The 23,708-nt window shown below is 44.5% G+C and overlaps 2 protein-coding genes across 2 annotated transcripts; both read left to right on the top strand.

Moving 5' to 3' along the window:
- The first annotated feature begins 291 nt into the window (after positions 1 to 291).
- On the top strand, positions 292 to 5,785 carry LOC147340526 (germ cell-less protein-like 1). The gene has a single exon (XM_086388493.1). It carries the CDS (start codon positions 3,852 to 3,854, stop codon positions 5,355 to 5,357), a length of 1,506 nt encoding a protein of 501 aa, XP_086244619.1. The 5' UTR covers positions 292 to 3,851; the 3' UTR covers positions 5,358 to 5,785.
- A 15,473-nt stretch (positions 5,786 to 21,258) lies between these two features.
- LOC147340525 (germ cell-less protein-like 1) lies at positions 21,259 to 23,280 on the top strand. Its single transcript, XM_086388326.1, has one exon. It carries the CDS (start codon positions 21,347 to 21,349, stop codon positions 22,850 to 22,852), a length of 1,506 nt encoding a protein of 501 aa, XP_086244452.1. The 5' UTR covers positions 21,259 to 21,346; the 3' UTR covers positions 22,853 to 23,280.
- Positions 23,281 to 23,708: the final 428 nt, after the last annotated feature.

Here is a 23,708-nt window from a genome sequence, read left to right as displayed (position 1 = left end):
AAACGAAGATCATGGCGTCCGGTCCCATCGCTTCATGGGAAATCGATGGGGAAACAGTGGAACAGTGTCAGACTTTATCTTTTTGGGCTCGAAAATCACTGCAGATGGTGACTGAAGCCATGAAACTAAAAGACGCTTGCTCCTTGACAGGAAAGCTATGACCAACCTAGATAGCAGATTCAAAAGCAGAGACACTACTTTGCCAACAGAGGTTCGTCTAGTCAAGGCTATAGTTTTTCCTGTGGTCATGTATGGATGTGAGAGTTGGACTGTGAAGAAGGCTGAGTGCCGAAGAATTGAGGCTTTTGAACTGTGGTGTTGGAGAAGCCTCTTGAGAGTCCCTTGGACTGCAAGGAGATCCAACCAGTCCATTCTGAAGGAGATCAGCCCTGGGATTTCTTTGGAAGGAATGATGCTAAAGCTGAAACTCCAGTACTTTGGCCACCTCATGCGAAGAGTTGACTCATTGGAAAAGACTCTGAGGCTGGGAGGGATTGGGGGCAGGAGGAGAAGGGGACGACAGAGGATGAGATGGCTGGATGGCATCACTGACTCGATGGACGTGAGTCTGGGTGAACTCCGGGAGTTGGTGATGGACAGGGAGGCCTGGCGTGCTGCGATTCGTGGGGTTGCAAAGAGTTGGACACGACTGAGCGATTGATCTGATCTGATCTGATCTGAAAGTCATTTAGCAAACGAAATCAGATGACATGGATATGTCACTGGGCTATACTTAATAGAAGTTCTTGATTGAAGTTCTTCCTGATGATTCTACTATTACTTCTAACGATATTGTTTTCTATACTGCCTGCTTCAAGAAGTGTTGTTCCTTACATTATCAAGTGTGTGACTGAGCCACTGATATAATGATGGTGTGCAGCTCCATATGAAATCCATAAGTATAATGGTGTGACTCTGTATATAAGAAGCAACAAGACAGAATATTTTCCTGGACCAAGAGACTAGTAAGACAGGTGTGGTCCAGAGACTTTTGTTACTCACAGGGCCTAGTCCAGTAATAACACACTGAGTGGCCTATCAGTGAGATCTTTGGCAGACCTGCGAATGAACCCTCCCAGCACCATGGAACAAGATGGTAATGAAATGCTCTGCAAACCATGGTCAAACTCATGGCCATAAAAGGGCCCTGCTCTGGCAACTGGCACTTGCTATCTGCCTCTACAAAGATTAACTCATGGACACTACAGCTGCTGACCTTCAACGTCCCCTGAAAGGAGTTCAGGGTGAAAATCAGAAATTAGGCACTCGCTCTGTGTTCTGGAAAAATGGACAAAACAGGCCTTTGGATAGTTAGAGATTTTCAGGTAAAGATTTTCTTGAGTCCAAATTCTTGCATCTTCTCATACCTAGAAAAGCACCTAAATTGTTAATGGGGACAACTATTTTGGCTTTTACAGTAATACCACAGTAAGAAGCCAAGGCCTACCTGGACAAACTTTGACAACTGGCTACCTCAAGCACCTGTCTACGCTGGGTTACAGACTCATTCACCTGAAAAGAAATTATAAGATTTATTTTGTCTGTTAAATTTCAGGTTTTCATTCTTTCAACTACTTCTAACTGGGTTTTTTATACCTACATTCAAAATGTATATGAATATGCCAGATGGCTCCATTCTTATAAATAGGGCAGCCCAAGTGTTGACTCTACCCAGACCAGGATCAAAGTTACTATCAAATGTAACCTGATTCTTGCAGGTTATTCTTGGACTGCTGATTACAGTAATTCATCTACTGATATTTGGTCTCTGCCTTTTAATCTACTTATCTAGTTTGTTCTTTCTAAAGGATACAATGGCTTCCCAGACAAAGTAACAGTGATGCAGAGATTCTGGCCACTCTTCAAAATGGACTCCCCTGATGTTCCACCATGGTTACAGATACAATCTTGGTTTACAAGCTCTCCTTTGTGAAAAACTATCTTGACTACAATCATTGTAATCATTCTGTTTTTTGCTGTTTGCTCCTTACATATATAACTGTGTATTTACTACTTGGGGCCCTTGGATCAGAAACCCTAAGTAAAAGGGTAAGGAGAATATGTTGCTTCAACCACTTAGGGTCAGTGCCCCTCACCTGCAGGAAGCAGTTACTGACAGATTTCTCTGCCCCTTTCCCCTCAGCAACAATATTCTCCTAAAATAAAAAGGGGGAAATGAGAGAGTTAACTTAGGCAGGTTGGTAAGGAGTCAAAGCCTAAGGCCCCTTTAAGGAGGAGATAAACATTCTTTCTTTTTCACATTCTTTGCTATAGATATGTAGGCCTCGTAGGCAGCAGTATCTCTTATTCAAGGACATGTCTTTTTTTTTTTTTTTTTTTAAGCTTTGGATATATGTTATGGGAGAAGGTCTGGGTAAAAACTTCCACAGCTGTAGCTCTGGGTTAACCCGTTCCTTCTGGCTAATCTCGTGCTGATGTCATCCCAGGAGGTATGTTACAGGAAAGGGTCTGGAAAAATTCTCGAAGTCTTGAGGTATCTTTTATCTAGTCTCAGCAGCTAGTTGAGAAGTGTATAACGCCTTGCTTAAAGTAGTGAGGTGGGTTCTCTCCTGCTCCCTTCTGACGTCTATGTCTGAAGCTTTTTCTGTCACTTTCACTTTAGATAAAATCTACACAATGCTCCAAGTGACTGAGACTGTCTTTGGTCCCGAGTTAAATCTTCTCCTTCGGAGACCATGAATCTGGCGGCACTGTTCACCATTCACCATTAGCTGTCACAACTCTAGAGTCAGTATTCATGTTTGTCTCATGCCAAGCACCTCTCAACCTGAAGCATTATATAGACCTTCTTATCAACTTTCTATAGCCATCTAACAGAGAATATTTAAAATGTGATTTAAGGTTATCCTGTCCTATTCAAAGTGTGTAAACATTCTACTCACATGATTTGAATAGGGCAGAATCTTTGCGACCCCATGGACACTAGTTTGCAAGTCTCTGCTATTCATGGAATTTTTCAGGCATGAATACTGGAGTGGGTTGTCGTTTCCTCCTCGAGGAAGTCTTCCCAACCCATGCCTCATGCGTCTCCTGCATTGGCAGGTGGATTGTTTACCACTGGGAATGTTTGGGAAGCCCCAAACATTCTACTCAGGCAAGGTCAAATGACCTGAGAGACTTACCGTTTTCAAAGTTTTTTCCCTTGCATTGTACTTTCCTTGTCATTGAAAGGTCCACACTCTCTCTACACCGTATACTTTGTTTAGCATATAACACTTGTCAGTATTTAATATTATTAATTTCCTCAAAAATCAAAATCCATCTCATTCATTCCTCATTTCTTTCAGTGTTTAAGTTTGTTACATGCTTAGCTGGTGTCTAAAATAGAGACAAAAGCAAAGACTGGGCACACATTGCCACTTTTATCACAGAAAATGTTTTGACAGCCGCAAATGATGGGATAACCTAAGAAAATAATTACAGAAATTAAGGTGCATAGAGCACAGAGCTGGAACCAAGACGTAATTATCCAAAAACAGGAGTGATCAGTAATTATTTCAAATGGGGAAGAGGAAATGATGTTCTTAAGATTCATGGGGAAAATTCATACACAAAGTCCTCTGTTCCACCATTATCCTACGAAGGGAGCCGCAGAGAAATCATCCCTGGAGGGAAAGATACACAGAGTGGAATTCCTGGTACAGAGTGCACTTATCCTGTGATGGGGAGTGGGAGGGGTAGGGGAAAGCCTCGTGGGTGTGGCTTTGCGTGGCGTCCAAGATGACGTCACAAACATCAGCCGTATCCAACGACACCGTGGGCTGAGCTAGTGCCAGTGGCGGCTGCGTCTGGTGAGGAAGCTTGCCCTCTGTACCCCTGAGGTAAAAGCCATGGGAGCAGTAAACAGTCAGATGCCCTCGAACAGAGTGGGGCATGCCCCAGAGGAGCCAGGTGCCCCTGAGGGGGAGGAGGAGGCCGAGGAGGTAGCAGTGGCAGTGATAGAGGAAGGGGAGGAGAGCGAAGAGGCCAGACCCACCACTAGCCAAGGGCGCCACAAGCGGAAGACAGGCCCAGAAGGGCAGCTCACAAAAGCGCCTCACAGGAAGCGAGCAAAAGACAGTTTAGAGTCCGTTTATAAGACACTTTTTCTGAGAGGAGAAGGGAGTGACGTGCAGATCCGTGCCCTGGGGAAGGAGTGGAACTTGCACAAGGTCTACTTGTGCCGGTCAGGATACTTTGCTAGCATGTTCAGTGGTGCGTGGCGTGAGACAACCATGGATACTGTAGAGTTGCAGATGCCTGACGAGAACATTGATTGTGAGGCACTGCACGAGGCTTTAGGTTCCCTGTACCGAAACTCTGTGCTCATCCCACCCGGTCGAGTGGTCCCCATGCTGGCCACAGCCAGCATGCTGCAGCTGGACAAGCTGATTCAGCAGTGCGGAGAGATAATGAAGGAGACGGTCAGTGATCAGACCGTGTGCAGCTACTACTGCTCTGCTGAGAGCTACGGACTCCAGAACATCAGGGCCATGTGTCTTCAGTGGCTGCTGGACAACCTGATGACCCAGCATAGTGAGGAGTTATTGAGAGAAGTTAGCCTGGATCTCATGAAAGAGGTCATTGCCTCTTCAGAGCTCTTCGTGATGGAGGTAGAGATGGATGTGTACACGACGCTGAAAAAGTGGATGTTCCTGCAGCTGCAGCCGACATGGAGAGGCCCCCGCAGAGACCTGCTGCCTGACGCCGACTCGTGGTTTGCCAGGTCCAGGCAGGAGTCAGAGGGCACCCCTTTCCTGGAGACCGAGCAGGGCAGAGCCTTCGTGCCAGCGTTCCAGCAGCTGCGGCTTGCCTACATGATCTGCGACCTGCCGTCAGCACGCATCATCGACCAGGATGCACTGATCCCTGCCACGTGGCTGACCCCAGTGTACAAAGAGCAGTGGCTTGCCCTCCTCCGGGCTGAGCAGACCAGAGACCTCGGGCCCGTGGATGTCTTCGTGTCCGACCTCCAGAGGACCAGCATGCGGTGCGGGGGCCAGCTCCTCAGGGATAAGCAGTGCAGCTGGCGGTGGGCAGGCTTCAACGTCGGCTGGGACTTGGTGGTGTGCTATGCCAACCGGCGCATCATTTTCAAGCGCAGCGCGCTGAACAAGTCCTGCGGTCTCGGGGTCAGCTTACTCTGGCAGAGAAAGGTCGCGTTCCGCTTGCGCCTGGCCTCCTTGGACAGGGCTGGAAGAGCCATTTTCCGGAAGGAGACAGAACTCCAGGTGCTTTCCCTGGGAAAGGATGAAGAGCTAGAGGTGGTGAATCTGGAGAACGAAGATGTGGTTTTCCCCATATATGTGACCTGTAATTTCCTGTACCTCCCCAGAGAGGGGCGTTTTCCTGAGTGAGGACTCCTGAAAACAAAATCTCAGAGAGGTGAGCAGCTCTTTTCCTGGGGTCAGGGACGACCAGCTTTGTCCAGATGCCAGCTCCTTCTGCGGGACCAACCGGACTTGCCCACCTCTGGTGGCCCACCTCTGTCAGAGTCTTTGTTGAACTGTAGCTCATAATACTTGAGATTGTTTACCTGAGCCTATGAAGAGGAGAAATTTTAAAGCCCTGCTCCCCCAACACCTTTAGACCTCATTTGTGCTGTTAAAGTGGCAACCTGTCCTCCTGGTTTACCATCCATCAATGCCCCCTCCCATCATTTCTGCAAAGTCAAAGACCAGTTGACTTTAGAGAGAACCTGTGAACCTACCTACTCTACTACTGTTGGGGAAACTCTTTTAAAATATGCATTTCCTTTAGCTTGATTAAAGGGATGTTAAAGAAACCGTTTGGTTTCTCTTTCAGTTCGCGTGTTTAGAGCCACTCTGCCCCACTCATTACCACTACTACCGCTAGCTTCCTTTGGATTGCTTCCCTTTCCCCATTCCCTGCCACTGAGCGTGTAGTACTTGGTTCCCATGATCTCTCACTCTGTGAACGCACCCAGGCTACACTGATGATCTTCTCTTTATTGGTTGTTCCTCAACATTCTTAGGTTAGTTGACTTCATATCGTATCTTGATGTTACTTTGGCTTTATTTTGACTTTCCTAGCATTTTAACCCTAGAAAGACGCCTCAAATCTTATACAACCCTATATTGGGGGTGGAGTGGAAGGCGGCAGATTGATGCTATGAGGACATCTCGGTACTAGACAGACTTTTTCTGTGGCATACAGCCATGAATTATTTATGCACCAGAATGCACTCTCTAAGCACGCTGATGGCCTTTGCCCTTCAGAAACATTTGACGTTGGAATTGTACGTGGAAAGACTCTTTCCCGCTTAAAAACAGGTCTGGTAACCTCTGGAAAGGAACGCTTTTGAATTATCATGGGAATTATTTGGCATCTGGAAGTGGCATCACGAGAAGTCCACACTAGTAATCAAAAGGGTAAGATAAAAAGTGTTTTTGTCACAAAAGGAGAAGCACACTAGTCACGATTTGAATTTGTTAGTTTCTGATTACTGTTAACTTACAAATTGTCACCATCCCATTCCCTCCATTGAGTCATTTTGAGGTCAAAGAATGGAAAACTCTATTTAAGAATCCATATAAATAATAAATACATGCTTGGAAAGAGTGTGATAAATTAATACAAGATGAACAAATTAAAAAAATAGTATACTCTATTGGTGTTTGGCAGATTCATGTTGATGTATGGCAAAACCAATACAATATTGTAAAGTAATTAGCCTCCAATTAAAATAAATAAATGTACATTTAAATTTAAAAAAAAAAAAAAACAGTCACCAGATTTAAGGCTTTACTTAGTTGAAATCAGAATTTTCCTTACTGGTGGTTTATGTTTCTCTTCCCAATTAGATTTTATCCATTGTCATTCAGTGAACAAATTACTTTTGACTTTATCCATTCATTCATTCCTTTTACTCTTTAAGGAGATTTGAAAGGCTTCCTTATCCCAAACCCACATACTAGTATTAGAGTAATATTTACGTGACAGTTACTTATATGAAATGGTTCAACCAGGAAGCTGCTGTTGCATCCTTCGATGTTTGCCCTTAATTTTGCAGCCCCCTACCCTTTCTCGTGTTCCCTTATATTCCATATACCTAACCAACTACAAACAATAGACTTCATTTTATTTGTGTTTAAAAATAACTGGGGAGAAGAGTAAGTCATGATTCAGTTGAAACGTAAAAATTATTGTTATTTTTTTTTTTCGGCAAGAATTTCACTTTCTTTATATAAACTCTCTAAGCAATTTGAAATCACTTTTTCTTGAGCTGAATGCCAAGATGCCATTTCATCTAAACAGAGGTATCCTCAGTTGGGAAATTCAGAGACTACTTAGCTACAAGTGTACCTTGACTGAAAGATCTGCTTTTGTTTTCCTACCCAACGAGCTTTAAATCCTTAAATTGCTTGTTGCCGCTTACAATAGAAAGATGTTCAATAATGTACAAAGAGTGACAGCTGAAATACACTCATTTAAACATTTAAACTCTCACAAACCCTGACTGTTGCCATTTGCCAGTTTGGGCAATTTATCCAATACCTGTCTCTATTTTTTCTCTTTTTTTTTTTTTCTTTTCTTTTTGACTGCTCAGGATGAGGAAGAAACCTTTTCCCATGTTGATACTCATTTTGTTAGCCTCTTCGTAAGGCATGGGGAAATGGGGAGGCAGGGCGAAGTACAGTCATGGTAACGCTATAGGAAACCATCAAGCTAAATAACAGCAAAGTAAACGCCACACTAAAGGAGATGTACCCCTATGGGATACCACGTGGTCCTTGACAATGATGAGGATTTATCCCTGTCTCTGTTTTTCCCTCTCTGTATGTCTGCCGCTCTCTCTGTCATCCCCTATCTCTGTCTCCATGATGTCTGTCTGCATCCCTGTCTAATTTCTATCTACCTCTGTCTTTGTCTTCCTCAGTCTCTGTCTCAGACTGCCTATCTTCGTCACTCTCTGTCTCTGTCTTACTGTCCGTATCTTTCTGTTTCTCTCTGTTTCTGACAATCTGTTTGTGTCTGGGTCTCTATGTTTCTGTCTCTGTCTCTGTATTTCTCCAGTGCTTCTGTATCCGTCTGTATCTGCATCTCTCTGTGTCTCTTTCTCCATCCGTCTGTCTTTGTCTTTCCCTTTCTGTCCCGATCTGTCTCTGTCTTTCTCCCCACCCCCAACCTTGTTTCTCTCTGACTCTCTCTCTCCCCATCACTATCTCTATGTCTGTTGGCTCTCTTTCAGTGTGCGTCTGTCTTTCTCTGTCTCTCAGTCTGTCTGTCTCTGTCTTTCTATCTGTGTCAATCAGCCTCTGCCTGTCTCCCTGTCTCTGTCTGCAACCATCATTCTTTGCCTTAGTTTGAATGGGTGTCTGTTTGTCCCTGTCTGTGCCTGGCTTCCTCTGCCTCCCTGTCTCTGTCTCCATCTATTTCTACCTGTCTCTGTCTGCCCCTTTCTGTGTATGCCTTTCTACCTGTCTCTTTTGGGGGAGGAGGTACAATTTCTGAGTCTGTCCATCTGTTGGGCTTTCTCAGCCTGCCTGACCAGCTATCTCTGTTTTTCTGTCAGGCTGTCCTGTCTCTGGCTGTTTCTACATCTGGTTCTGTTGCATCTTTTGATAGTCCATCTCTGCTTCTGCCTGTCTTAAGGAGACAGGAATGAAATGTTATTACAATTCGGTAGACAAACCCTCTTCTGTCATCTTCCCTTCCAGTGGTGTCCTAGAGATAGATGCTGTAAGAAGATAAAGCTTAGCATTCGTGTTCAAAGACACAAGAGACTTAAATAAACAATGACTTATGAAGGAGAAAGCAGTGCCCCAGGGATGGAAGTGGGATGGACACAGACAGCAGACCAGTGTAAATTATGCTACTGTGGAAAGGGTCTATATATAAACAGCACAAAGATGACACTGAAATTTCGATGAAAGATAAATCATGTGCTGGAAAAAGAAAACCATCTTTTTAAGAGGAAAATAAAAAGAAGAGGGAGTGTCCAGCCACAAGGTCTACAGGAAGGTACTTGCCAAGTCTCAGCCACAGAATTTGGACATGAAACTGCCTGGTGAGAGTTAAAATAGCAAAATTCACCTATTTTATATAAGCACATCACATCAGTTTAATCATGCGATTAAACTTAAACTTTTGAATTGGGGTCAGCAAACACACACACACACGCACACGCACACACACACACACGGAAATAAGTGGATTGAAGCAGAATCCAAGGTTTTTATGTCATCACCTGTTCAGCTAGTAACATGACTTCTAAGACATTCATACACACACACACACATTTATATTTTATGAGCCCTCATGAGGTTCCACCCTTTCCTTGTCCACTCAGCTACCTGGGCCTTGATGCCCTTCCCTTTATTCAAGATAAATCTCTTGAAAGGGGTGTGTCATCTGCCCCCTGTTCTAAGGTTTACTTGCTTGACTCCAGGCACCATCTATATGTCATAGACTCTCAAATTCATAGCCCATGCACAGACCTCTTCTTTGAATCCAGACCTATAGCCAGCAGTCTGCCCCACCACTTGGAAATCTCAAAGGTGGTGCGATCTACAAAGGAACAAAATAGAACGTATAGTCCAGGCAACCAATTTTAATCTAAATGTAGATTCCTTCCTCATTTGAGTAAATAAATAGAAAGACACTGATTCTGGTAAGGAGAAAATAACCAGGATGTTAGCTGAAACTTATACTTCTTCAAGTGCTTGTGTTTCAGAAGTAAAATTTGTCTATTCATGACATTCTAAAGAAAGGTGGCAATTTTTTTTTTCTAGTAGTAAGAGAATTGAAATTTACCTCATTTATTTAGACAATAGCCAATTGATATATGAACAGTCTTCGGGAATGATTTGTTCTAACAGTGCAGATGAAAGTTTGGTTTAGTCTGTGAACACGTTTTCCATGTCAGTTGCTATGATTAGATTCTGAGATCAGACACCAAAGGATAAATTTCACTCCACATGGTAGCAAACTTCAACTATCAAACTTGGTTTAAAGACTAGCAGGGTAATAAGATGCAGTGGAAGGAACAAAAACTATCTGGGCAGATTCAAGGTAAGATTTGAATACCCAAAAGATCCTTAATTCTCTGAGCAGTATTCATCACATAAACACACTGCATTACATTGGTGATGTCTGTCAATTATTTTAAAAAATAAAAATAGTACAATGTGATGGCAAAAATAGGAATCTACAAGCAGCTGATGGTTTTGATTAGCGTGTTTGCTGTACATGGGATTTTATGAAGAGTGGTGACTCTAAGTGAATTAAAATCATCCAAGCGGTCACGAAGAGCATGTTTTGGGTGAAGGCAAGTGGCTGAGTATGGTCCACCACAGGTGAGGAGACTTGCTGTAGAGGTATATTCTTAAAGATGGTAGCCCCTAGTCGTATGTGATTATTTAAATTGATTAAAATTAAATAAAATGGAAAATTCAGTCTCTCAGTCTCACTCGCAGCATTTGAAGTGCTCGATGGCTACATGTAAACCCGTGGCTACTATACTGTGCGCAGCGCAGATATGGAACATCTCTATCAGCGCAGAGAATTCTGTGAGATAGTGCTGTTCTATAATCAGTCATTCCAAGTAAAATTTACATTTCTTTCTGCTTCTGAATACATAGGTCGCCTGGATAACCTATGTGGGGGTGGGTGATGTTTGTGGGGATGGGGAGGAGTTAGAAAAACGGACATACAGAATGGTCACATTTGGATTTACAGGGTCTCATCAGGGTCTTATTTGTCTCACTGTGCTTACTGAGATGTTATGGAGGCTGGGGACAGGGCTTGAGGAAGGTTGGCAGCCACCCAAAGGAACCGTTTGTTCTGGAACCCTGTGCTTTGGAATGTGAAGAATTTGGGTCTAATCTTCTGTGGCCCATACAGCATCTGACCTGGTGGTCAGGCCATCATCTCAAACTCATTGTCCAAAACTCAACCTTTGCTTTCTTTCTCCCATTCCACGATCATGAATATCTATTTTCAATATATTTTATGGTTGGTCTTTTACTGTTCATATTGTTAATATCTCCACCAGTATACTAGCCCTCTTCTCAGTCGCTAGGCCTTGAAATCGCTGGTTGAAAGGATACAAAATAAATGTCTTTGTAAACTGAAACTTACATTAGAAATAATAGCATGTGGGGTTATTGTAAATACATTTAGATACAAATACGTAAATACATAAATCAAATACATTTGAGTCTTCTGCTTTGCTTTGCCATCAGGTTTAACGTGATATGATATTTCGATGCCTCCCAGCTTAAGACCAGCAGGAACACATTTGTAGTTGAACAATTTGAGTTTATTATTCTTTGCAGTGAAGGAGAACATACACAGTGAAGGAACTGTGGGCCACACAAGTACGTGGGTGATAGAAAAGGGATGTTAAGAGATTTGGGCTTGGGACTTCCCTGCTGGTCCGGTGGATGAGCCTTTGCCTTCCAAAGTAGGTGGTGTGGGTTCGCTCCCTGGTTGGGGAAACTAAGGTCCCACATGTCTTGTGGCCAAAAACCAAAACATAAAAGAAAACAAACAAACAAACAAACAAAAAAAAAACAGAAGCAATATGGTAACAAATTGAATAAAGACTAAATAAAGGGACCACCTCAAAAAAAAATTAAAGAAAAAAAGAGGTGGGCTTGTTTTAGGTGATTTGGGTGAATTTTTAAAGAAGCAGAGCTCTGATCTGGATTGGATACTGTCAGAAAGACAGGGAATTCCTATGACAGTATCTTAATAAACCTTTTCTATAGAGAGAATAGATTAGAGTGAGGTTAAAGCTACAATTGCTGAAAACAAGCAAAGAAACAAAGCAAAGGGGAAAACAAAACCCCCAAACTAGCAGTCACTCATACTAGCTAGGAGAGGGATATACGGTGATTTGTACAGTGATTTTGCTTTTGTCTGTGCTAAGGAACAAAAAAATCATGAAGTGGCCTTTGTTTTGTCTCACTTTATCATGATCTCAGAGTGACAAGATCTCATGATCTCACCTGAAGTTGGCATTCCCTGAGATTTTTTTCAATGTCTAATGGGAGAATAACATGTCCTAGCCTGGATGTCAAGAGATACTTTTTAGTACCCTCTTCTGGCCACAAGCCATTAACCCATGTTATCTAGATTATCAACATTGCTCTGATTTTGATGATCAGGAATTTGTTTAGAGAATGTAGTCTGTAGTAGGACATGGATTGGTCTCTCCTGCTCCTTTTGCAGTAGAATGCATCATTGAATACTCTGGTGTGACACGGGCTGTGCAATAGCATTTAAGACTCCAGACAGGATGCATTGGCCAACTGCAAAACAAGTAATCAAACGAAACACAATGATTATTAGTCCTTGAAACAGGACTTGAAGTCAAGGGCTTGGATTATAAAAACCAGGCAATGAATCCAGCTGGGTTCACCTTTGAGCACCACATGACTTTTGTTAGAATCAAAGACAAGTTTTGGGCCACCCTTGCTAGTTATGATTTTCCCTAATGTGAGAATAGCAAGTCACAAAGCCTATATGAATAGGGAGTCAGTTATTCTTCGTGTGTGTGTGTGTGTGTGTGAGAGAGAGAGAGTGCCGAGGACCAGCCCCGGCTGAACCAGGGTATTCGAAGGAGAGATGGCGTAGGCGAAGATCAGGAAACAATTGCTTAATTAAATGTTAATTAAGGATATAAAGAGTAATAGAATGAGGATAGCTCAGTAGGAAAATTCAGTGGAGAAAAGAGGCTGAGATAAGGATAGCTCAGCGAGGAAATTCAGTGTAGAAAAGAGGCTGAATAATTCAGCCAGAAGGTAAGAGAAAGAACGACATGGTGAGACCAAGTTTCGGTGAACAAGGCCCGTACTTTATTTTCCAAAGTAGTTTTTATACCTTAAGTTATGCATAGAGGATAATGGGGGAAGGGGTAGAGTCAGGCAGCAAGCCAGGCTTTCTTCCTGCAAACTTATCATATGCAAAAGCTTAGGTGATTTGCATCATCTTCTGGCCCAGAGGCCTGTTAACATTTTAAGACCTTTTCTTCAGAAAACTTATTTTTCTCTAAAGGTGATTGGTCAGGAGCCACCCTCCAAAAGCATTAGATAAAGTTGCATTCCTACAGCGCAAAGGTGTGGTGGGCTATAACAAGAAAAAGAATTAACTCAAGGGTCCCAGGTTACAAACATTAAAGCTACTATTTACACCAATTATATTAATCAATACACTGCCAGGGACACAGCAGGTAAGGGATATGGAAACTTAGCAGCAAACATTGGCCCAACAAGTGAAAATCCCTTCACCAATACAATTTCTAATCAATCTTTTAACTACTCAAAAGAATCTGTGTTTAGACAGTTTAGAACATCTCCTGCCTCTCACAGTTGGGAGGCTCTGAACAATCACATGTGGCCGGAAAACCTATTCAGGCAGGCTAGAGGATTTCCAAAGGAGTTTGTAGGTTAAACACTGTCACACCCAGGAATTATTAACTGGAGCTGTAAGCTAACTTTTTTCAGAGAGGTAGTGGGGGACAGCCCCCCGTAAAGTCAGAGGTGTAGGTGAAAGCACAAAGCAGAAAGTAGGCAGACTCTGGTTTTGGGGGTAGATTGCTCGAGAATTTCCAGGGAGACTCCTGAGGCTTGATCCCGCCTTTGCGTATGCCAAGCCTCCTTCCTCATGACCTTTGTCATGGGTGGAGTTCCTCACGCTGGTTACCGGCAGTGATAGAATTCCAGTTGAGCTATTCCAGATCCTGAAAAGTGCTGCACTCAATATGCAATATGCACTCAATATGCAATATGCCGGCTCCCGGCAAGAGAGAGAGAGTCGCTCAGTCATGTCTGACTCTTTGCAACCCCATGGACTATAGCCCAGGAGGCTCCTCTGTCCATGGTATTCTTCAGGCAAGAATACTGGAGTGGGTTGCCATTCCCTTCTCCAGGGGATCTTCCCGACCCAGGGACCGAACCCGGGTCTCCTGCATTGCAGGCAGATTCTTTACCATCTGAGCCACCAGAGAAGCCCTTCCTGGTGAGTTTTTAAAAGAAATTGGTTTGACTGTTACTGGATAATCCCCTCTCTCTAACCCCTCCCCCCTCCCCCACCCGTTTCTGGGAAACAAGATCTGCTAGAATGTGTAGTTTAACATATCACGGAGTCTCAACAATTATCCTGAACACACAAGATAAGTTAGCGTATGCCATATGGGTGTTATATAAGATGTTACATAACAAATAGTACCTCATTGTGGCACGGCCTCTATCAGGAGAATAAGCATCATTTGTTACAACTAGAGACAGCCGATTTTGTGTTCCTCAAGGTAAGTGATGTATTTAGCAGAACTTCCCTCGTGTGGCTCAGCTGGTAAAGAATCCACGTGCGGTGGAGGAGACCTGGGTTCGATCCCTGGGTTGGGAAGATCCCCTGGAGAAGGGAAAGGCTACCCTGTCCAGTATTCTGGCCTGGAGAATTCCACGGACTGTATAGTCCATGGGGTCGCAAACAGTCGAACACGACTGAGTGACTTTCACTTTCAACCAGTTTCACAAAGCAGGCTGACTATCATGAACAAATGGAATATCTTGAGCAAATTTGACTCTCAGGGTCAGGGTGGCTCCAATAATGGAGCCTACTCTTGATTGAGTGGGACTCACCGACAGGGCGCAGGAATGGCCGAGAGGAGCTACCCCGCGTCTCAGGTAAGGGGCGGTGGCCGGGAGGAGAAATCCCAAGCCCGAGGCCAGGGGCGGCGGCCGGGAGGACCGACCCCACATCCAAGGAGCCGTGGCTGCCTGGGCACAGGAGGCCTAGAGGAGCTATCCCACGTTGAAGGTCAGGAAGGGCGGCGGTGAGGAGATACCCCTCGTCCAAGGTAAGGAACGGCGGCTGGGCTTTGCTGGAGCAGCCGTGAAGAGATAACCCACGCCCAAGGTAAGAGAAGCCCAAGTAAGACGGTAGGTGGTGCAAGAGGGCATCAGAGGGCAGACACACTGAAACTGTACTCACAGAAAACTAGTCAATCTAATCACACTAGGACAACAGCCTTTTCTAACTCAATGAAACTAAGCCATGCCCATGGGACAACCCAAGACGGGTGGGTCATGGTGGAGAGGTCTGACAGAATGTGGTCCACTGGAGAAGGGAATGGCAAACCACTTCAGTATTCTTGCCTTGACAACCCCATGAGCAGTATGAAAAGGCAAAAGGAGAGGATACTGAAAGAGGAACTCCCCAGGTCAGTAGGTGCCCAATATGCTACTGGAGATCAGTGGAGAAATAACTCCAGAAAGAATGAAGGAATGGAGCCAAAGCAAAAACAATACCCAGCTGTGGATGTGACTGGTGATAGAAGCAAGGTCCGATGCTGTAAAGAGCAATATTGCATAGGAACCTGGAATGTCAGGTCCATGAATCAAGGCAAATTGGACGTAGTCAAACAAGAGATGGCAAGAGTGAATGTCGACATTCTTGGAATCAGCGAACTCAAATGGACTGGAATGGGTGAATTTAACTCAGGTGACCATTATATCTACTACTGTGGGCAGGAATCCCTCAGAAGAAATGGAGTAGCCGTCATGGTCAACAAAAGAGTCTGAAATGCAGTACTTGGATGCAATCTCAAAAACGACAGAATGATCTCTGTTCGTTTCCAAGGCAAACCATTCAATATCTCAGTAATCCAAGTCTATGGCCCAACCAGTAAGGCTGAAGAAGCTGAAGTTGAACGGTTCTATGAAGACCTACCAGGCCTTTTAGAACTAACACCCAAAAAAGATGTCCTTTTCATTATAGGGGACTGAATGCAAAAGTAGGAAATCAAGAAACACCTGGAGTAACAGGCAAATTTGGCCTTGGAATATGGAATGAAGCAGGACAAAGACTAATAGAGTTTTGCCAAGAAAATGCACTGGTCATAACAAATACCCTCTTCCAATAACACAAGAGAAGACTCTACACATGGACATCAACAGATGGTCCACACCAAAATCAGACTGATTATATTCTTTGCAGCCAAAGATGGAGAAGCTCTACACAGTCAGCAAAAACAAGACCAGGAGCTGACTGTGGCTCAGATCATGAACTCCTTATTGCCAAAATCAGACTTTAATTGAAGAAAGTAGGGAAAACCTCTAGACCATTCAGGTATGACCTAAATCAAATCCCTTATGATTATACAGTGGAAGTGAGAAACAGATTTAAGGGCCTAGATCTGATAGATAAGAGTGCCTGATGAACTATGGAATGAGGTTCGTGACATTGTACAGGAGACAGGGATCAAACCATCCCCATGGAAAAGAAATGCAAAAAAGCAAAATGGCTGTCTGGGGAGGCCTTACAAATAGCTGTGAAAAGAAGAGAAGGGAAAAGCAAAGGAGAAAAGGAAGGATATAAGCATCTGAATGCAGAGTTCCAAAGAATAGCAAGAAGAGATAAGAAAGCCTTCCTCAGCGATCAATGCAAAGAAATAGAGGAAAACAACAGAATGGGAAAGAGTAGAGATCTCTTCAAGAAAACAAGAGATACCAAGGGAACATTTCATGCAAAGATGGGCTCGAGAAAGGACAGAAATGGTATGGGCCTAACAGAAGCAGAAGATATTCAGGAGAGGTGGCAAGTATACACGGAAGAACTGTACAAAAAAGATCTTCACGAGCCAGATAATCACGATGGTGTGATCACTGACCTAGAGCCAGACATCCTGGAATGTGAAGCCAAGTGGGCCTTAGAAAGCATCACTACGAACAAAGCTAGTGGAGGTGATGGAACTCCAGTGGAGCTATCTCAAATCCTGAAAGATGATGCTGTGAAAGTGCTGGGCTCAATATGCCAGCAGATTTGGAAACTCAGCAGTGGCCACAGGACTGGAAAAGGTCAGTTTTCATTCCAATCCCAAAGAAAGACAATGCCAAAGAATGCTCAAACTACCACACAAGTGCACTCATCTCACATGCTAGTAAAGTAATGCTCAACACTCTCCAAGCCAGGCTTCAGCAATACGTAAACCGTGAACTTCCAGATGTTCAAGCTGGTTTTAGAAAAGGCAGAGGAACCAGAGATCAAATTGCCAACATCCGCTGGATCATGGAAAAAGCAAGAGAGTTCCAGAAAAACATCTATTTCTGCTTTATTGACTATGCCAAAGCCTTTGACTGTGTGGATCACAATAAACTGTGGAAAATTCTGAAAGAGATGGGAATAGCAGACCACCTGACCTGCCTCTGGAGAAATCTGTATGCAGGTCAGGAAGCAACAGTTCGAACTGGACATGGAACAACAGACTGGTTCCAAAGATGAAAAGGAGTACGTCAAGGCTGTTTATTGCCACCCTGCTTATTTACCTTCTATGCAGAGTACATCATGAGAAACGCTGGACTGGAAGAACACAAGCTGGAATCAAGATTGCCGGGAGAAATATCAATAACCTCAGATATGTAGATGACACCACCCTTATGGCAGACAGTGAAGAGGAACTAAAAAGCCTCTTGATGAAAGAGAAAGTGGAGAGTGAAAAAGTTGGCTTAAAGCTCAACATTCAGAAAACGAAGATCATGGCGTCCGGTCCCATCGCTTCATGGGAAATCGATGGGGAAACAGTGGAACAGTGTCAGACTTTATCTTTTTGGGCTCGAAAATCACTGCAGATGGTGACTGAAGCCATGAAACTAAAAGACGCTTGCTCCTTGACAGGAAAGCTATGACCAACCTAGATAGCAGATTCAAAAGCAGAGACACTACTTTGCCAACAGAGGTTCGTCTAGTCAAGGCTATAGTTTTTCCTGTGGTCATGTATGGATGTGAGAGTTGGACTGTGAAGAAGGCTGAGTGCCGAAGAATTGATGCTTTTGAACTGTGGTGTTGGAGAAGCCTCTTGAGAGTCCCTTGGACTGCAAGGAGATCCAACCAGTCCATTCTGAAGGAGATCAGCCCTGGGATTTCTTTGGAAGGAATGATGCTAAAGCTGAAACTCCAGTACTTTGGCCACCTCATGCGAAGAGTTGACTCATTGGAAAAGACTCTGAGGCTGGGAGGGATTGGGGGCAGGAGGAGAAGGGGACGACAGAGGATGAGATGGCTGGATGGCATCACTGACTCGATGGACGTGAGTCTGGGTGAACTCCGGGAGTTGGTGATGGACAGGGAGGCCTGGCGTGCTGCGATTCGTGGGGTTGCAAAGAGTTGGACACGACTGAGCGATTGATCTGATCTGATCTGATCTGAAAGTCATTTAGCAAACGAAATCAGATGACATGGATATGTCACTGGGCTATACTTAATAGAAGTTCTTGATTGAAGTTCTTCCTGATGATTCTACTATTACTTCTAACGATATTGTTTTCTATACTGCCTGCTTCAAGAAGTGTTGTACCTTACATTATCAAGTGTGTGACTGAGCCACTGATATAATGATGGTGTGCAGCTCCATATGAAATCCATAAGTATAATGGTGTGACTCTGTATATAAGAAGCAACAAGACAGAATATTTTCCTGGACCAAGAGACTAGTAAGACAGGTGTGGTCCAGAGACTTTTGTTACTCACAGGGCCTAGTCCAGTAATAACACACTGAGTGGCCTATCAGTGAGATCTTTGGCAGACCTGCGAATGAACCCTCCCAGCACCATGGAACAAGATGGTAATGAAATGCTCTGCAAACCATGGTCAAACTCATGGCCATAAAAGGGCCCTGCTCTGGCAACTGGCACTTGCTATCTGCCTCTACAAAGATTAATTCATGGACACTACAGCTGCTGACCTTCAACGTCCCCTGAAAGGAGTTCAGGGTGAAAATCAGAAATTAGGCACTCGCTCTGTGTTCTGGAAAAATGGACAAAACAGGCCTTTGGATAGTTAGAGATTTTCAGGTAAAGATTTTCTTGAGCCCAAATTCTTGCATCTTCTCATACCTAGAAAAGCACCTAAATTGTTAATGGGGACAACTATTTTGGCTTTTACAGTAATACCACAGTAAGAAGCCAAGGCCTACCTGGACAAACTTTGACAACTGGCTACCTCAAGCACCTGTCTACGCTGGGTTATAGACTCATTCACCTGAAAAGAAATTATAAGATTTATTTTGTCTGTTAAATTTCAGGTTTTCATTCTTTCAACTACTTCTAACTGGGTTTTTTATACCTACATTCAAAATGTATATGAATATGCCAGATGGCTCCATTCTTATAAATAGGGCAGCCCAAGTGTTGACTCTACCCAGACCAGGATCAAAGTTACTATCAAATGTAACCTGATTCTTGCAGGTTATTCTTGGACTGCTGATTACAGTAATTCATCTACTGATATTTGGTCTCTGCCTTTTAATCTACTTATCTAGTTTGTTCTTTCTAAAGGATACAATGGCTTCCCAGACAAAGTAACAGTGATGCAGAGATTCTGGCCACTCTTCAAAATGGACTCCCCTGATGTTCCACCATGGTTACAGATACAATCTTGGTTTACAAGCTCTCCTTTGTGAAAAACTATCTTGACTACAATCATTGTAATCATTCTGTTTTTTGCTGTTTGCTCCTTACATATATAACTGTGTATTTACTACTTGGGGCCCTTGGATCAGAAACCCTAAGTAAAAGGGTAAGGAGAATATGTTGCTTCAACCACTTAGGGTCAGTGCCCCTCACCTGCAGGAAGCAGTTACTGACAGATTTCTCTGCCCCTTTCCCCTCAGCAACAATATTCTCCTAAAATAAAAAGGGGGAAATGAGAGAGTTAACTTAGGCAGGTTGATAAGGAGTCAAAGCCTAAGGCCCCTTTAAGGAGGAGATAAACATTCTTTCTTTTTCACATTCTTTGCTATAGATATGTAGGCCTCATAGGCAGCAGTATCTCTTATTCAAGGACATGTCTTTTTTTTTTTTTTTTTTTTTAAGCTTTGGATATATGTTATGGGAGAAGGTCTGGGTAAAAACTTCCACAGCTGTAGCTCTGGGTTAACCTGTTCCTTCTGGCTAATCTCGTGCTGATGTCATCCCAGGAGGTATGTTACAGGAAAGGGTCTGGAAAAATTCTCGAAGTCTTGAGGTATCTTTTATCTAGTCTCAGCAGCTAGTTGAGAAGTGTATAACGCCTTGCTTAAAGTAGTGAGGTGGGTTCTCTCCTGCTCCCTTCTGACGTCTATGTCTGAAGCTTTTTCTGTCACTTTCACTTTAGATAAAATCTACACAATGCTCCAAGTGACTGAGACTGTCTTTGGTCCCGAGTTAAATCTTCTCCTTCGGAGACCATGAATCTGGCGGCACTGTTCACCATTCACCATTAGCTGTCACAACTCTAGAGTCAGTATTCATGTTTGTCTCATGCCAAGCACCTCTCAACCTGAAGCATTATATAGACCTTCTTATCAACTTTCTATAGCCATCTAACAGAGAATATTTAAAATGTGATTTAAGGTTATCCTGTCCTATTCAAAGTGTGTAAACATTCTACTCACATGATTTGAATAGGGCAGAATCTTTGCGACCCCATGGACACTAGTTTGCAAGTCTCTGCTATTCATGGAATTTTTCAGGCATGAATACTGGAGTGGGTTGTCGTTTCCTCCTCGAGGAAGTCTTCCCAACCCATGCCTCATGCGTCTCCTGCATTGGCAGGTGGATTGTTTACCACTGGGAATGTTTGGGAAGCCCCAAACATTCTACTCAGGCAAGGTCAAATGACCTGAGAGACTTACCGTTTTCAAAGTTTTTTCCCTTGCATTGTACTTTCCTTGTCATTGAAAGGTCCACACTCTTTCTACACCGTATACTTTGTTTAGCATATAACACTTGTCAGTATTTAATATTATTAATTTCCTCAAAAATCAAAATCCATCTCATTCATTCCTCATTTCTTTCAGTGTTTAAGTTTGTTACATGCTTAGCTGGTGTCTAAAATAGAGACAAAAGCAAAGACTGGGCACACATTGCCACTTTTATCACAGAAAATGTTTTGACAGCCGCAAATGATGGGATAACCTAAGAAAATAATTACAGAAATTAAGGTGCATAGAGCACAGAGCTGGAACCAAGACGTAATTATCCAAAAACAGGAGTGATCAGTAATTATTTCAAATGGGGAAGAGGAAATGATGTTCTTAAGATTCATGGGGAAAATTCATACACAAAGTCCTCTGTTCCACCATTATCCTACGAAGGGAGCCGCAGAGAAATCATCCCTGGAGGGAAAGATACGCAGAGTGGAATTCCTGGTACAGAGTGCACTTATCCTGTGATGGGGAGTGGGAGGGGTAGGGGAAAGCCTCGTGGGTGTGGCTTTGCGTGGCGTCCAAGATGACGTCACAAACATCAGCCGTATCCAACGACACCGTGGGCTGAGCTAGTGCCAGTGGCGGCTGCGTCTGGTGAGGAAGCTTGCCCTCTGTACCCCTGAGGTAAAAGCCATGGGAGCAGTAAACAGTCAGATGCCCTCGAACAGAGTGGGGCATGCCCCAGAGGAGCCAGGTGCCCCTGAGGGGGAGGAGGAGGCCGAGGAGGTAGCAGTGGCAGTGATAGAGGAAGGGGAGGAGAGCGAAGAGGCCAGACCCACCACTAGCCAAGGGCGCCACAAGCGGAAGACAGGCCCAGAAGGGCAGCTCACAAAAGCGCCTCACAGGAAGCGAGCAAAAGACAGTTTAGAGTCCGTTTATAAGACACTTTTTCTGAGAGGAGAAGGGAGTGACGTGCAGATCCGTGCCCTGGGGAAGGAGTGGAACTTGCACAAGGTCTACTTGTGCCGGTCAGGATACTTTGCTAGCATGTTCAGTGGTGCGTGGCGTGAGACAACCATGGATACTGTAGAGTTGCAGATGCCTGACGAGAACATTGATTGTGAGGCACTGCACGAGGCTTTAGGTTCCCTGTACCGAAACTCTGTGCTCATCCCACCCGGTCGAGTGGTCCCCATGCTGGCCACAGCCAGCATGCTGCAGCTGGACAAGCTGATTCAGCAGTGCGGAGAGATAATGAAGGAGACGGTCAGTGATCAGACCGTGTGCAGCTACTACTGCTCTGCTGAGAGCTACGGACTCCAGAACATCAGGGCCATGTGTCTTCAGTGGCTGCTGGACAACCTGATGACCCAGCATAGTGAGGAGTTATTGAGAGAAGTTAGCCTGGATCTCATGAAAGAGGTCATTGCCTCTTCAGAGCTCTTCGTGATGGAGGTAGAGATGGATGTGTACACGACGCTGAAAAAGTGGATGTTCCTGCAGCTGCAGCCGACATGGAGAGGCCCCCGCAGAGACCTGCTGCCTGACGCCGACTCGTGGTTTGCCAGGTCCAGGCAGGAGTCAGAGGGCACCCCTTTCCTGGAGACCGAGCAGGGCAGAGCCTTCGTGCCAGCGTTCCAGCAGCTGCGGCTTGCCTACATGATCTGCGACCTGCCGTCAGCACGCATCATCGACCAGGATGCACTGATCCCTGCCACGTGGCTGACCCCAGTGTACAAAGAGCAGTGGCTTGCCCTCCTCCGGGCTGAGCAGACCAGAGACCTCGGGCCCGTGGATGTCTTCGTGTCCGACCTCCAGAGGACCAGCATGCGGTGCGGGGGCCAGCTCCTCAGGGATAAGCAGTGCAGCTGGCGGTGGGCAGGCTTCAACGTCGGCTGGGACTTGGTGGTGTGCTATGCCAACCGGCGCATCATTTTCAAGCGCAGCGCGCTGAACAAGTCCTGCGGTCTCGGGGTCAGCTTACTCTGGCAGAGAAAGGTCGCGTTCCGCTTGCGCCTGGCCTCCTTGGACAGGGCTGGAAGAGCCATTTTCCGGAAGGAGACAGAACTCCAGGTGCTTTCCCTGGGAAAGGATGAAGAGCTAGAGGTGGTGAATCTGGAGAACGAAGATGTGGTTTTCCCCATATATGTGACCTGTAATTTCCTGTACCTCCCCAGAGAGGGGCGTTTTCCTGAGTGAGGACTCCTGAAAACAAAATCTCAGAGAGGTGAGCAGCTCTTTTCCTGGGGTCAGGGACGACCAGCTTTGTCCAGATGCCAGCTCCTTCTGCGGGACCAACCGGACTTGCCCACCTCTGGTGGCCCACCTCTGTCAGAGTCTTTGTTGAACTGTAGCTCATAATACTTGAGATTGTTTACCTGAGCCTATGAAGAGGAGAAATTTTAAAGCCCTGCTCCCCCAACACCTTTAGACCTCATTTGTGCTGTTAAAGTGGCAACCTGTCCTCCTGGTTTACCATCCATCAATGCCCCCTCCCATCATTTCTGCAAAGTCAAAGACCAGTTGACTTTAGAGAGAACCTGTGAACCTACCTACTCTACTACTGTTGGGGAAACTCTTTTAAAATATGCATTTCCTTTAGCTTGATTAAAGGGATGTTAAAGAAACCGTTTGGTTTCTCTTTCAGTTCGCGTGTTTAGAGCCACTCTGCCCCACTCATTACCACTACTACCGCTAGCTTCCTTTGGATTGCTTCCCTTTCCCCATTCCCTGCCACTGAGCGTGTAGTACTTGGTTCCCATGATCTCTCACTCTGTGAACGCACCCAGGCTACACTGATGATCTTCTCTTTATTGGTTGTTCCTCAACATTCTTAGGTTAGTTGACTTCATATCGTATCTTGATGTTACTTTGGCTTTATTTTGACTTTCCTAGCATTTTAACCCTAGAAAGACGCCTCAAATCTTATACAACCCTATATTGGGGGTGGAGTGGAAGGCGGCAGATTGATGCTATGAGGACATCTCGGTACTAGACAGACTTTTTCTGTGGCATACAGCCATGAATTATTTATGCACCAGAATGCACTCTCTAA

Source organism: Bos grunniens, chromosome X, assembly GCF_055505025.1.
Source record: "Bos grunniens cultivar Pamir isolate PY7600 chromosome X, Bosgru_T2T1.0, whole genome shotgun sequence".
Lineage (NCBI taxonomy): Eukaryota > Metazoa > Chordata > Mammalia > Artiodactyla > Bovidae > Bos > Bos grunniens.
Note: the sequence above shows the minus strand (reverse complement) of the source record. Positions and strands in the feature narration are given on the sequence as shown.